At 39.2% G+C, this 13,713-nt stretch overlaps 1 protein-coding gene across 2 annotated transcripts in view; it reads right to left on the bottom strand.

Moving 5' to 3' along the window:
• The window catches only part of RNF128 (ring finger protein 128), a 105,410-nt gene that overhangs the window by 20,837 nt on the left and 70,860 nt on the right, over positions 1 to 13,713 (bottom strand). For both annotated transcript variants that reach the window (XM_007178330.2, XM_007178331.2), the window contains exon 2: positions 13,106 to 13,353. In XM_007178330.2, coding sequence (XP_007178392.2) covers positions 13,106 to 13,353 — 248 coding nt within the window. The remainder of the gene's footprint in view (positions 1 to 13,105; positions 13,354 to 13,713) is intronic.

Below are 13,713 nucleotides of genomic sequence, written 5' to 3'. Positions count from 1 at the left end.
AGAAAGACTATAAAACCAGGTCCTACTCAGATGAGAATCTGTTTAATCTGCTCTTCTTACACAAGAGCCAAAGCAGTGGTTTTGTAAAGGGCTCTAAATCTCAAATTCAGGCAGGAACAGATATATACAAATGCACCCACTACAAATATGTATATATTGATAGTGGTGCAGTATGCAGACACCTGGTAAGTCTTCCAGTTAATTTCATATACTAGGACAGTAGAGAAAATTTAATGTAACCAGAAATGTTTCAGATATTTTTAGTCATGCTTTAAGTTCAAGGACAAATTTTAAGATATTAATGTAGCTAAGTTCTTCCTCATCTGAGACCACACAGGAGTGCTATCTCTTTGGCAGCAAACTATAAGGACATGTGTGACATATCTCTGCCCAGGAAGCCAATTTGAGTCGCAGGATCTGAGGCTCAGATGGGGGACTGGTCACTAGATAATTCTGCTAGCAGTTGGCCATGCTGCTCCAAGCTCAGGAACCCAACAACGAAACCAGGTGCATATTATTTATCCTGATTGTTGCTCCAGATGTGTATAACAAAATCATCAATCACTAACATAAAGAACACTGACTCATTTATTTTTTAACTGAAAGTCTGTACCTTTTAATCTCCCTCACCTATTTCTCTCCTCCCCCCATTACCCCCCACCTCTGGTAACCACCTGTTTGTTCTCTGTATCTATGACTCTGTTTCTATTTGATTATGTTTGTTCATTTGTTTTGTTCTTTAGATTCCACATGTAAGTGAAATCATACAGTGTTTGTCTTTCTCTGCCTGACTTATTTCACTTAGCATAATATCTTCTAGATCCATTCATGTTGTCACAAATGGTTAAGATTTCATTCTTTTTTATGGCTGAGTAATATTCCATTGTATACAGGGAGATAAAGAGGCACAAATTTCAGTTACAAAATAAATGAGTCACCGGTATGAAGTGCACAGTGTGTGGAATATGGTCAATAATTATGTAATATCTTTTTATGATAACAAATGACAACTAGACAATCATGGCGATCATTTTCAAATGCATAGAAATATTGAATCACTGTGTTACATACCAGGAACTAACATAGCATTGTAGGTCAATTATATTTCAAAAACAAACAAACTTGGGACTTCCCTGGCGGTCCAATGGTTAAGACTCCGCGCTTCCACTGCAGGGGGCACGGGTTCAATCCTTGGTCGGGGAACTAAAATCCCACATGACGTGAGGTGCAGGCAAAAAACAAACAAACAAACAAACTTACAGAAAAAGAGATCAGATTTGTGACTACCAGAGGCGGATGGTGGGGGAAGGGGGAATTAGATGAAGGTAGTCAAAAGCTACAAACTTGCAATTATAAGATAAGTAAGTACTAGGGATATAATGTACAACAAGTATAATTAACACTGCTATATATTATAAATGAAAGTTATTAAGAGAGTAAATCCTAGGAGTTCTCATCACAAGGGAAAAAATATTTTTTTTTTTTTTTTTTTTTTTTAAGGATTTTCTTATTTATTTATTTATTTATTTATTTATTTTTGGCTGTGTTGGGTCTTCGGTTCGTGCGAGGGCTTTCTCCAGTTGCGGCAAGCGGGGGCCACTCTTCATCGCGGTGCGGGGACCGCTCTTCATCGCGGTGCGCGGGCCTTTCTCTATCGCGGCCCCTCCCGTCGCGGGGCACAGGCTCCAGACGCGCAGGCTCAGCAATTGTGGCTCACGGGCCCAGCTGCTCCGTGGCATGTGGGATCTTCCCAGACCAGGGCTCGAACCCGTGTCCCCTGCATTAGCAGGCAGATTCTCAACCACTGCGCCACCAGGGAAGCCCCGGGAAAAAATATTTTTTTCTATTTCTTTAATGTGTATCTACACGAGACAATGGATGTTCCCTAAACCTACTGTGTTAATCATTTCAGGATGTATGTAAGTCAAATCATTGTGTTGTACACCTTAAACTTACACAGTGCTATACGTCAATTATATCTCAATAAAACTGGAAGAAAACAGAAAAGCAAACAAAACAAACAAAATAAAACCATCTTGACGGCCATATTCCCAGGGTTGGCCAAGGGCCAAGCATGGTTTCCTGGGAGACTTTCAAGGAGTAAGCAGCTAGATCTACTGTGTTGTCTCTTTCCTTACAATCTACTCTCTCTCTCTCAATCATGGTCTTTTTAACAACAAAACAGTCGTTTTGGGCTTTTACAATTAGTAAAGCGTCTATGTATAAGGTAAGCAAGAACAACATAACCATATCTAATACTTGCAGAAGGCAATGAAGGATGAAAATAGGTTCAAAGAAATAATTCTTCCAATCTATAAGACCATTTAAAACATCTTTATATTGATGTACCAATTTAATTATCTGTTTACTCCCTTGATCTATGGCCACTTGAACTTTGGGATAAACTTGTACAGAGCTATTTAAAGTAATGAACTATATCTAATTCTTCCTCAGGCCAGTCACTCTCCATTGGTATCACATCCTGGGGAGGTTTTAGTTCAGCTTCCCAATACATTTGATTATCATAAGATGTATTTATATAAGGCAGTTGAACCTTACCAACAATACCAGTATTACACCATATCACAGTATGGTTATGATACAGTTTCATCTGGTTACAAAAGAAGTCAGGAAGTATCACAGAAGTGTTTATTAAATCTTCCTAGAAGAAATTGTTCTTTGCCCACATACCAGATATTATGATGGACAAGTGTTACCACCAGTGGTGAGGGTTCTGTCATTTCTAGGTTCCATGTTAGCTGAGGACAAAGTCAATCATTTGTCTCAACTCACACTATTATACAGTTTTCCCACTGACTGTTGTGCAGCAAGGCTGTCTCCCTCCCATGGGGAATACACGGGTATCATTCAGTATTATTCCTATTCCTATAACTCATCTTATTTTGGTCCATCCTTTGGGAGAGGTCAGTCAGAGATCAGCAATGTAAGTTACAATTTCACCCAGAAAATTTCCATAAGTTTGGGGCTCTGCATGTGTCTCAAAGATGCTCTTCCTGAACTTCCATAAGTAAAAATGGAAGGCCATTACCCCATGACTACCTGGGTCCCCATGTGGAGTAAAATAGTTAACAGACCCTGCTGTGTCAGAGTATATACTCTTTCCAAGTGTTGAGTGCTAACATTCTCTAGCATTATGTATTGGGTCTGTGTGACCATATTACTAAGTCTTTATCATCTTTCCAAGTGGATTCCCATTCTTTTCTCTGCTCTTGGAAGATGATTCCTACCAATCTATTTCAGAGATTAAATTCTTTTCTTCTGAAAGACAGTTTTCATTAAAAGTAAATTCAGCTTGTTCCATTATACGAAGGCCAGCTTCTATTTCACCTAGACCCCCGTTTTGTTTCACTGGCCAATGTTTAATCCAACACATACCTTGTTTCCACTGAGTATTGACTGCTTGAGTAAGGTTAAGGTACATGTACTATATCCCAAAAAAGCTGGGTGTCCCATGCAAGAGTCAAGTGTATAATGGTGACTCCCAAACTCAGTTTAGTTTGAGCATGCCAGAAGGTTTTCCATAATCTTCCTTGTCTTAGGTTAGGGCTGTTCCCAGTGAAGACATGAATCCACCATATAATGCCTAATATGTTATTTTCATTCACAACCCATTGATATTTTTCATCTTGTTTAAAAGCTTTCCATCCACAAAAACAGGGATGATGTGTGTTCTTGCACATCATACTATGGCATATCAAGCATACGACCACTATATGCTGTCCATTATAATTGGGCATTTTGGTCATCAAAATTTATGGTTATACATTTATCAGTTTGCCTGACATTATTTACTATGTGTCATAATGGTTCAGAGGGAAGACATTCCTGATTATTCTAATGAATTTTAACAAAGGTAAATTTTCATTACTCAGTTTCAGTACTATTTTTACCAGTAAAATGGGGATAATGCAGTTAAATATTTAGTGATAGTTATAACCATCATAGGCATCAAGCTTTATGTTTTAAAAATAAGAAGTCAGGAAAATTAAATAACATGTAAATGACATTTCAGCACTCTCAAGTATATATAAGCAAAAGGGATTATCAGTCATATATTTAATCCTTTAGTCACCAAAGGATAAACAAATATAGCCCATTAAGTAGTGAAAAATGGGGCTTCCCTGGTGGCGCAGTGGTTGAGAATCTGCCTGCTAATGCAGGGGACACGGGTTCGAGCCCTGGTCTGGGAAGATCCCACATGCCACGGAGCAGCTGGGCCCGTGAGCCACAATTGCTGAGCCTGCGCGTCTGGAGCCTGTGCCCCGCAACGGGAGGGGCCGCGATGGAGAAAGGCCCGCGCACCGCGATGAAGAGCGGTCCCCGCACCGCGATGAAGAGTGGCCCCCGCTTGCCGCAACTGGAGAAAGCCCTCGCACGAACCGAAGACCCAACACAGCCAAAAATAAATAAATAAATAAATAAATAAATAAATAAATAAATAAAATCAAGTAAAACTTTAAAAAAAAAAAAAAAAAAAAAAAAGTAGTGAAAAATGCCCTCTCAAAAGCCTTATCTAAAAGGTGAGGGTTTTTTTTTTAATTTTTTAATTTAATTTTATTTTTTTATACAGCAGGTTCTTATTAGTCATCAATTTTATACACATCAGTGTATACATGTCAATCCCAATCGCCCAGTTCATCACACCACCACCCCATCCCCCCGCTGCTTTCCCCCCTTGGTGTCCATACGTTTGTTCTCTACATCTGTGTCTCAATTTCGGCCCTGCAAACCGGTTCATCTGTACCATTTTCCTAGGATCCACATATACGCGTTAATATACGATATTTGTTTTTCTCTTTCTGACTTACTTCACTCTGTATGACAGTCTCTAGATCCATCCACGTCTCTACAAATGACCCAATTTCATTTCCTTTTATGGCTGAGTAATATTCCATTGTATATATGTGCCACATCTTCTTTATCCATTCATCTGTTGATGGACATTTAGGTTGCTTCCATGACCTGGATATCGTAAGGAGTGCTGCAATGAACATTGGGTTGCATGTGTCTTTTTGAATTATGGTTTTCTCAGAGTATATGCCCAGTAGTGGGATTGCTGGGTCATATGGTAATTCTATTTTTAGTTTTTTAAGGCACCTCCATACTGTTCTCCATAGTGGCTGTATCAATTTACATTCCCACCAACAGTGCAAGAGGGTTCCCTTTTCTCCACACCCTTTCCAGCATTTCTTGTTTGTAGATTCTCTGATGATGCCCATTCTAACTGGTGTGAGGTGATACCTCATTGTAGTTTTGATTTGCATTTCTCTAATAATTAGTGATGTTGACCAGCTTTTCATGTGCTTCTTGGCCATCTGTGTGTCTTCTTTGGAGAAGTGTCTATTTAGGTCTTCTTCCCATTTTTGGTTGGGTTGTTTGTTTTTTTAATATTGAGCTGCATGAGCTGTTTATATATTTTGGATATTAATCCTTTGTCCGTTGATTCGTTTGCAAATATTTTCTCCCATTCTGAGGGTTGTCTTTTCGTCTTGTTTATGGCTTCCTTTGCTGTGCAAAAGCTTTGAAGTTTCATTAGGTCCCATTTGTTTATTTTTGTTTTTATTTCCATTACTCTAGGAGGTGGATCAAAAAAGATCTTGCTGTGATTTATGTCAAACAGTGTTCTTCCTATGTTTTCCTCTAAGAGTTTTATAGTGTCCGGTCTTACATTTAGATCTCTAATCCATTTTGAGTTTATTTTTGTGTATGGTGTTAGGGAGTGTTCTAATTTCATTCTTTTACATGTAGCTGTCCAGTTTTCCCAGCACCACTTATTGAAGAGGCTGTCTTTTCTCCATTGTATATCCTTGCCTCCTTTGTCATAGATTAGTTGACCATAGGTGTGTGGGTTTACCTCTGGGCTTTCTATCTTGTTCCATTGATCTATGTTTCTGTTTTTGTGCCAGTACCATATTGTCTTGATTACTGTAGCTTTGTATTATAGTCTGAAGTCAGGGAGTCTGATTCCTCCAGCTCCGTTTTTTTCCCTCAAGACTGCTTTGGCTATTCGGGGTCTTTTGTGTCTCCATACAAATTTTAAGATTTTTTGTTCTAGTTCTGTAAAAAATGCCATTGATAATTTGATAGGGATTGCATTGAATCTGTAGGTTGCTCTGGGTAATACAGTCATTTTCACAATCTTGATTCTTCCAATCCAAGAACATGGTATATCTCTCCATCTGTTGGTATCATCTTTAATTTCTTTCATCATTGTCTTATAGTTTTCTGCATACAGGTCTTTTGTCCCCCTAGGTAGGTTTATTCCTAGGTAGTTTTTTCTTTTTATTGCAATGGTAAATGGGAGTGTTTCCTTAATTTCTCTTTCAGATTTTTCATCATTAGTGTATAGGAATGCAAGAGATTTCTGTGCGTTAAATTTGTATCCTGCAACTTTACCAAATTCATTGATTAGACCTAGTAGTTTTCTGGTGGCATCTTTAGGATTCTCTATGTATAGTATCATGTCATCTGCAAACAGTGACAGCTTTACTTCTTCTTTTCCAATTTGTATTCCTTTTATTTCCTTTTCTTCTCTGATTGCCATGGCTAGGACTTCCAAAACTATGTTGAGTAATAGTGGTGAGAGTGGACATCCTTGTCTCGTTCCTGATCTTAGAGGAAATGCTTTCAGTTTTTCACCATTGAGAATGATGTTTGCTGTGGATTTGTCATATATGGGCATTATTATGTTCAGGTAGGTTCCCTCTATGCCCACTTTCTGGAGAGTTTTTATCATAAATGGGTGTTGAATTTTGTCAAAAGCTTTTTCTGCATCTATTGAGATGATCATATGGTTTTTATTCTTCAATTTGTTAATATGGTGTATCACATTGATTGATTTGCATATATTGAAGAATCCTTGCATCCCTGGGATAAATCCCACTTGATCATGGTGTATGACCCTTTCAATGTGTTGTTGGATTCTGTTTGCTAGTATTTTGTTGAGGATTTTTGCATCTACATTCATCAGTGATATTGGTTTGTAATTTTCTTTTTTTGTAGTATCTTTGTCTGGTTTTGGTATCAGGGTGATGGTGGCCTCATAGAATGAGTTTGGGAGTGTTCCTTCCTCTGCAGTATTTTGGAAGAGTTTGAGAAGGATGGGTGTTAGCTCTTCTCTAAATGTTTGATAGAATTCGCCTGTGAAGCCATCTGGTCCTGGACTTTTGTTTGTTGGAAGATTTTTAGTCACAGTTTCAATTTCATTACTTGTGATTGGTCTGTTCATATTTTCTATTTCTTCCTGGTTCAGTCTTCGAAGGTTATACCTTTCTAAGAATTTGTCCATTTCTTCCAGGTTGTCCATTTTATTGGCATAAATTTGCTTGTAGTAGTCTCTTAGGATGCTTTGTATTTCTGTGGTGTCTGTTGTAACTTCTCCTTTTTCATTTCTAATTTTATTGATTTCAGTCCTCTCCCTCTTTTTCTTGATAAGTCTGGCTAATGGTTTATCAGTTTTGTTTATCTTCTCAAAGAACCAGCTTTTAGTTTTATTGATCTTTGCTATAGTTTTCTTTGTTTCTATATCATTTATTTCTGCTCTGATCTTTATGATTTCTTTCCTTCTGCTAACTTTGGGTTTTGTTTGTTCTTCTTTCTCTAGTTCCTTTAGGTATAGGGTTAGATTGTTTATTTGAGATTTTTCTTGTTTCTTGAGGTAGGCTTGTATAGCTATAAACTTCCCTCTTAGAACTGCTTTTGCTGCATCCTATAGATTTTGGATCATCGTGTTTTCATTGTCATTTGTCTCTAGGTATTTTTTGATTTCCTCTTTGATTTCTTCAGTGATCTCTTGGTTATGTAGTAACGTATTGTCTAGCCTCCATGTGTTTGTGATTTTTTATGTTTTTTTCCCTGTAATTCACTTCTAATCTCATAGCGTTGTGGTTAGAAAAGATGCTTGATACGATTTCAATTTTCTTAAATTTACTGAGGCTTGATTCGTGACCCAAGGTGTGATCTATCCTGGAGAATGTTCCATGTGCACTTGAGAAGAAAGTGTAATCTGCTGTTTCTGGATGGAATGTCCTATGAATATCAATTACTTCTGTCTGGTCTATTGTGTCACTTAAAGCTTGTGTTTCCTTATTAATTTTCTGTGTGGATGATGTGTCCATTGTTGTAAGAGAGGTGTTAACGTCCCCCACTATTACTGTGTTACTGTCGATTTCCTCTTTTATACCTGTTAGCAGTTGCCTTATGTATTGAGGTGCTCCTATGTTGGGTGCATATATATTTATAATTCTTATATCTTCCTCTTGGATTGATCCTTTGATCATTATGTAGTGTCCTTTCCTTGTCTCTTGTAACATTCTTTATTTTAAAATCTATTTTATCTGATATGAGTATTGCTACTCCAGCTTTCTTTTGATTTCCATTTGCATGGAATATCTTTTTCCATCCCCTCACTTTCAGTCTGTATGTGCCCGTAGGTCTGAAGTGGGTCTCTTGTAGACAGCATATATATGGGTCTTGTTTTTGTATCCATTCAGCAAGCCTGTGTCTTTTGGTTGGAGCATTTAATCCATTCATGTTTAAGGTAATTATCAATATGTATGTTCCTATGACCATTTTCTTAATTGTTTTGGGTTTGTTTTTGTAGGTCCTCTTCTTGTCTTGTGTTTCCCACTTAGAGAAGTTCCTTTAGCATTTGTTGTAGAGCTGGTTTGGTGGCGATGAATTCTCTTAGCTTTTTTTTTTTTTTTAATTTTATTTATTTATTTATTTATGGCTGTGTTGGGTCTTCGTTTCTGTGCGAGGGCTTTCTCCAGTTGCGGCAAGCGGGGGCCACTCTTCATTGCGGTGCGCGGGCCTCACTATCGCGGCCTCTCTTGTTGCGGAGCACAGGCTCCAGATGCGCAGGCTCAGTAATTGTGGCTCACGGGCCTAGTTGCTCCGCGGCATGTGGGATCTTCCCAGACTAGGGCTCGAACCCGTGTCCCCCGCATTGGCAGGCAGATTCTCAACCACTGCGCCACCAGGGAAGCCCGAATTCTCTTAGCTTTTGCTTGTCTGTAAAGCTTTTGATTTCTCCATCGAATCTGAATGAGTTCCTTGCCAGGTAGAGTAATGTTGGTTGTAAGTTCTTCCCTTTCATCACTTTAAGTATATCATGCCACTCCCTTCTGGCTTGTAGAGTTTCTGCTGTGAAATCAGCTGTTAACCTTATGGGAGTTCCCTTGTATATTATTTGTCATTTTTCCCTTGCTGCTTTCAATAATTTTTCTTTGTCTTTAATTTTTGCCAATTTGATTACTATGTGTCTCGGTGTGTTTCTCCTTGGGTTTATCCTGTATGGCACTTGCTGCACTTCCTGGACTTGGGTGGCTATTTCCTTTCCCATGTTATGGACGTTTTCAACTATAATCTCTTCAAATATTTTCTCGGGTCCTTTCTCTCTCTCTTCTCCTTCTGGGACCCCTATAATGCGAATGTTTTTGCGTTTAATGTTTTCCCAGAGGTCTCTTAGGCTGTCTTCATTTCTTTTCATTCTTTTTTCTTTATTTCACCGCAGCAGTGAATTCCACCATTCTGTCTTCCAGGTCACTTATCCATTCTTCTGCCCCAGTTATTCTGCTGTTGATTCCTTCTAGTGTAGTTTTCATTTCAGTTACTGTATTGTTCATCTCTGTTTGTTTGTTCTTTAATTCTTCTAGGTCTTTGTTAAACATTTCTTGCATCTTCTCGATCTTTGCCTCCATTCTTTTTCCGAGGTCCTGGATCATCTTCACTATCATTATTCTGAATTCTTTTTCTGGAAGGTTGCCTACCTCCACTTCATTTAGTTGTTTTTCTGGGGTTTTATCTTGTTCCTTCATCTGGTATATAGCCCTCTGCCTTTTCATCTTGTCTATCTTTCTGTGAATGTGGTTTTTGTTCCACAGGCTGCAGGATTGTAGTTCTTGCTTCTGCTGTCTGCCCTCTGGTGGATGAGGCTATCTAAGAGGCTTGTGCAAGTTTCCTGATGGGAGGGACTGGTGTTGGGTAGAGCTGACTGTTGCTCTGGTGGGCAGAGCTCAGTAAAACTTTTATCCGCTTGACTGCTGATGGGTGGGGCTGGGTTCCCTCCCTGTTGGTTGTTTGGCCTGAGGCAACCTAACACTGGAGCCTACCTGGGCTCTTTGGTGGGGCTAATGGCAGACTCTGGGAGGGCTCATGCCAAGGAATACTTCCCAGAACTTCTGCTGCCAGTGTCCCTGTCCCCACGGTGAGCCACAGCCACCGCCCGCCTCTGCAGGAGACCCTCCAACGCTAGCAGGTAGGTCTGGTTCAGTCTCCCCTGGGGTCACTGCTCCTTCCCCTGGGTCCCGATGCGCACACTACTTTGTGTGTGCCCTCCAAGAGTGGAGTCTCTGTTTCCCCCAGTCCTGTCGAAGTCCTGCAATCAAATCCCACTAGCCTTCAAAGTCTGATTCTCTAGGAATTCCTCCTCCCATTCCCGGACCCCCAGGTTCGGAAGCCTGACGTGGGGCTCAGAACCTTCACTCCAGTGGGTGGACTTCCGTGGTATAAGTGTTCTCCAGTCTGTGAGTCACCCACCCAGCAGTTACGGGATTTGATTTTACTGTGATTGCGCCCCTCCTACCGTCTCATTGTGGCTTCTCCTTTGTCTTTGGATGTGGGGTACCTTTTTTGGTGAGTTGCAGTGTCTTCCTGTCGATGATTGTCCAGCAGCTAGTTGTGATTCTGGTGTTCTCACAAGAGGGAGTGAGAGCACGTCCTTCTACTCTGCCATCTTGGTTCAGGGCTGGTGAGGTGAGAAGTTTTAATGCTATTCTTAACCACTTGTACAGAAGTTGATTTTCTTAAGATATATTATAAACTATGAAAATTACTTGAGTGATGAGACTGGAGTCAAATATCCAATGGAGCTTGTGCAACACCAGACAGTTCTTTATAAACTATATTACTTGCTTGTGGGGTTTAATGCCACATTAATAGATATAATATAGTACTTGGAGTACAGAAATACATACCCCACCATGAACATGCACAAACCAAACACTGTAACTATAAACTTTGAGCCAAACACTCTTGTCATTGTAACTACAACCTTTGAATAGTTCGTCATACTGGATACCAATTTCTTTCCAACTTCAGAGATAAAATCAGCACAGTATACAGATGCCAAATATTAACACAGGGTGAAACTATTGAATGGCCCGGCACAGGAATTTTAAACATCCTTTTGACCACAGGTGGTAACGGGCTGAACCTGCCACCAATGTGATAAGCTGCTTCTCTAAGGAGAAGTACAGAAGTCAATTAACTTTAAACATTGAGATAATCATCACTCATTACCACATGCTGGTGTCTAAATCTTTACAAAGGTTTTATAATAAGATTTCAATTTTTCATCTGTTCCCAAATTTAATTAACCTTCTTGCCATATAGAAATCCTCACTGCTTCCCTACTCTCAAATAAATTGGGTTCATCTTTGCTTATTCGAGAAAGAGTGCATGAAGTGGCCAGAATTTCACTGCCTTTGGAGGAACTTCTCAGTACATATAAAATACAATCTTGCCCCCACTATATGATCAGCTGAAAGCCTTAAATCCCTACTAATCATTCTGGAGAAGTGGCACACCACTCTGCTGTTGTGTTGAGAATTCTCAAGAGGGAGAGGAGGTTAAGAAATGACGGTGGCATGGACCAGAGTGGAAGCAATGGACGTGGTGAGAAGTAATCGGATTCTGGATACATAATGAAGGTAGAAAACAACAGGACTTGCTGATGGAGGTTATACGGGAAGTGAAAGAGAAGAATAAAGAATTAACTCCAAGGTTTCTGGCCTGGGATCAAGAGAAGTTCTTCTGAAAATGGAAGCAATTAATAGCATGTTTGGGTGTCTACAGTAACAGAAGACAAGGCAGAGGATATTGGGTATGGACACAGATGCAGATATATGGGTACATGTGGTGGAAGCTTGTGGAAGTACCCTTGATTACTTCAATTTTCTCAGTGGAATAAGATCCAAAATACAAGTTGAGAGTAAAGTTGGAGGACGTGTTGGAGGTTTAAGGAGAAAGGAATATGTATGATTAGTAACCTAGGAAAGGAGAGGAAATGGCTAAGAAAACATGGCATGATTGTTGGGCAGCAGTAAGCAAACTCACTCTGAGTTTGTGATCATAAATTTAAAATGAGATTAGCCTGTATAGATGCTAATGTTTTTCTCCTACTTCAGCTAAGCAAAGAACTGGCATAGAGTAGGTGGGAAGTAGGATTTAATCAGGGTTGGGTTTTGACAGCAAGTTAACAAAGAGAGAGAAGGGCCAAGGAAACTGAAGACGTATGCATGGGAGTGGCCATGGAAGTTAAGCTGGGTAAGGAAGAGAAGTAAGGATATAAGAGGGATGAGGGGCACTTTAAAGGTGGTAGGATCAATGCCATATAACCAGAGGTTCTTCCCTGTTCAATGATGCTTTGGTATTTTTGTTCTATTATTTCTATACTTTGTACCTGTTTATACATCAGCTGTTAAAATATGGGAGAAATTATGAATGTGTGACTCTGTTTGGAGCCTAGTACTATATGATCCACAATTAGATCTTTAAACTTGCCTACTCATGACATTCAGCCTAGTCTCTCTTCCCAGCCCTGCCCTCAAATGCAAATGCGCACACGTACAGGTACACACTTACATGTAAAATAACAGTGGTTACCTTTGGGTGATGACTACAGTTTTGTTGTTGTTGTTATATGGAGTTGTGGGTGAAGGTTTTTTTCCCTTGTACTTTCTAGTTTCTAAATTTTCTATATTGCATATGAAATGCTTTTGTAATTTAGAAAAAATGTGTAAAGGAACATATGTATTTACACCCATATATACTTAAATGCTGGCTGTGCTCCCTAATGAGGTATTAGAAGACTTAACCAGGCAGGATTAAGGCCATAGACAAATTTCAGAAAATAAGAGATTTCAGAGGATAGAAGGTGACATACTTTTAAAAACTACCAGTTTTCACAAAACATATGCATGGATCATTGTCCAGCAAGTGAAGTATATTAAAATGCATGACACTGAATCTACAGTTAAAACAGTAAAATATTTTTAAATTGGAAGAAAGGGCCATTACAAACCTGCTTCCTGCTTTGAGCTCTCGCATTCCGTAATCTTCGAGCAGAATAAAAGATAAAATAGCCCACAGTTGCTGCCGTAATAATAAAAAAGGACACAGAAACGAAGAAAATTGAATAGTGATTCACCCAAGGGCCATGTTTTTTCCCTACTTCAATGACCATTGTTACTTGTATGCCTCTTTGAATAGATTGTAGAATTTTTGTGCCTTTCAGATTGCCGATCATGATTGCAACGATGTCTCCTGCACCTGTAAAAGAAAAGGAATTCAGTTTTAGTTTGGTAAAGCATTCTTAGTATAAAAATCCAATTGCTAAAATGATTTTAAATGACACTCAATGAGACAAAGGAAGGACATTCATTCAATTAACATTTATTGGGCACATATGCATATGAAAGTTATAGGGAATATAAACATGCTGAGACTTGGTTACTGATCTTAAGGAACTCATAGTTTAGTAAGGAAGCTATGATATATAACAAATACCTCCCCTCTCCTCAGGTTTGCCACCTATAATTCAAAAGTATTGGGTTTGGGGCCCAATTTGCCTCTTACATGAAGGCTTTCTTAAAGACAAGTAGTCACCTGGATGGTAGGGAATTCTCCTAG

Source organism: Balaenoptera acutorostrata, chromosome X, assembly GCF_949987535.1.
Source record: "Balaenoptera acutorostrata chromosome X, mBalAcu1.1, whole genome shotgun sequence".
NCBI classification, from domain to species: Eukaryota; Metazoa; Chordata; class Mammalia; order Artiodactyla; family Balaenopteridae; genus Balaenoptera; species Balaenoptera acutorostrata.
This window is presented reverse-complemented; position numbering and strand designations above follow the sequence as displayed.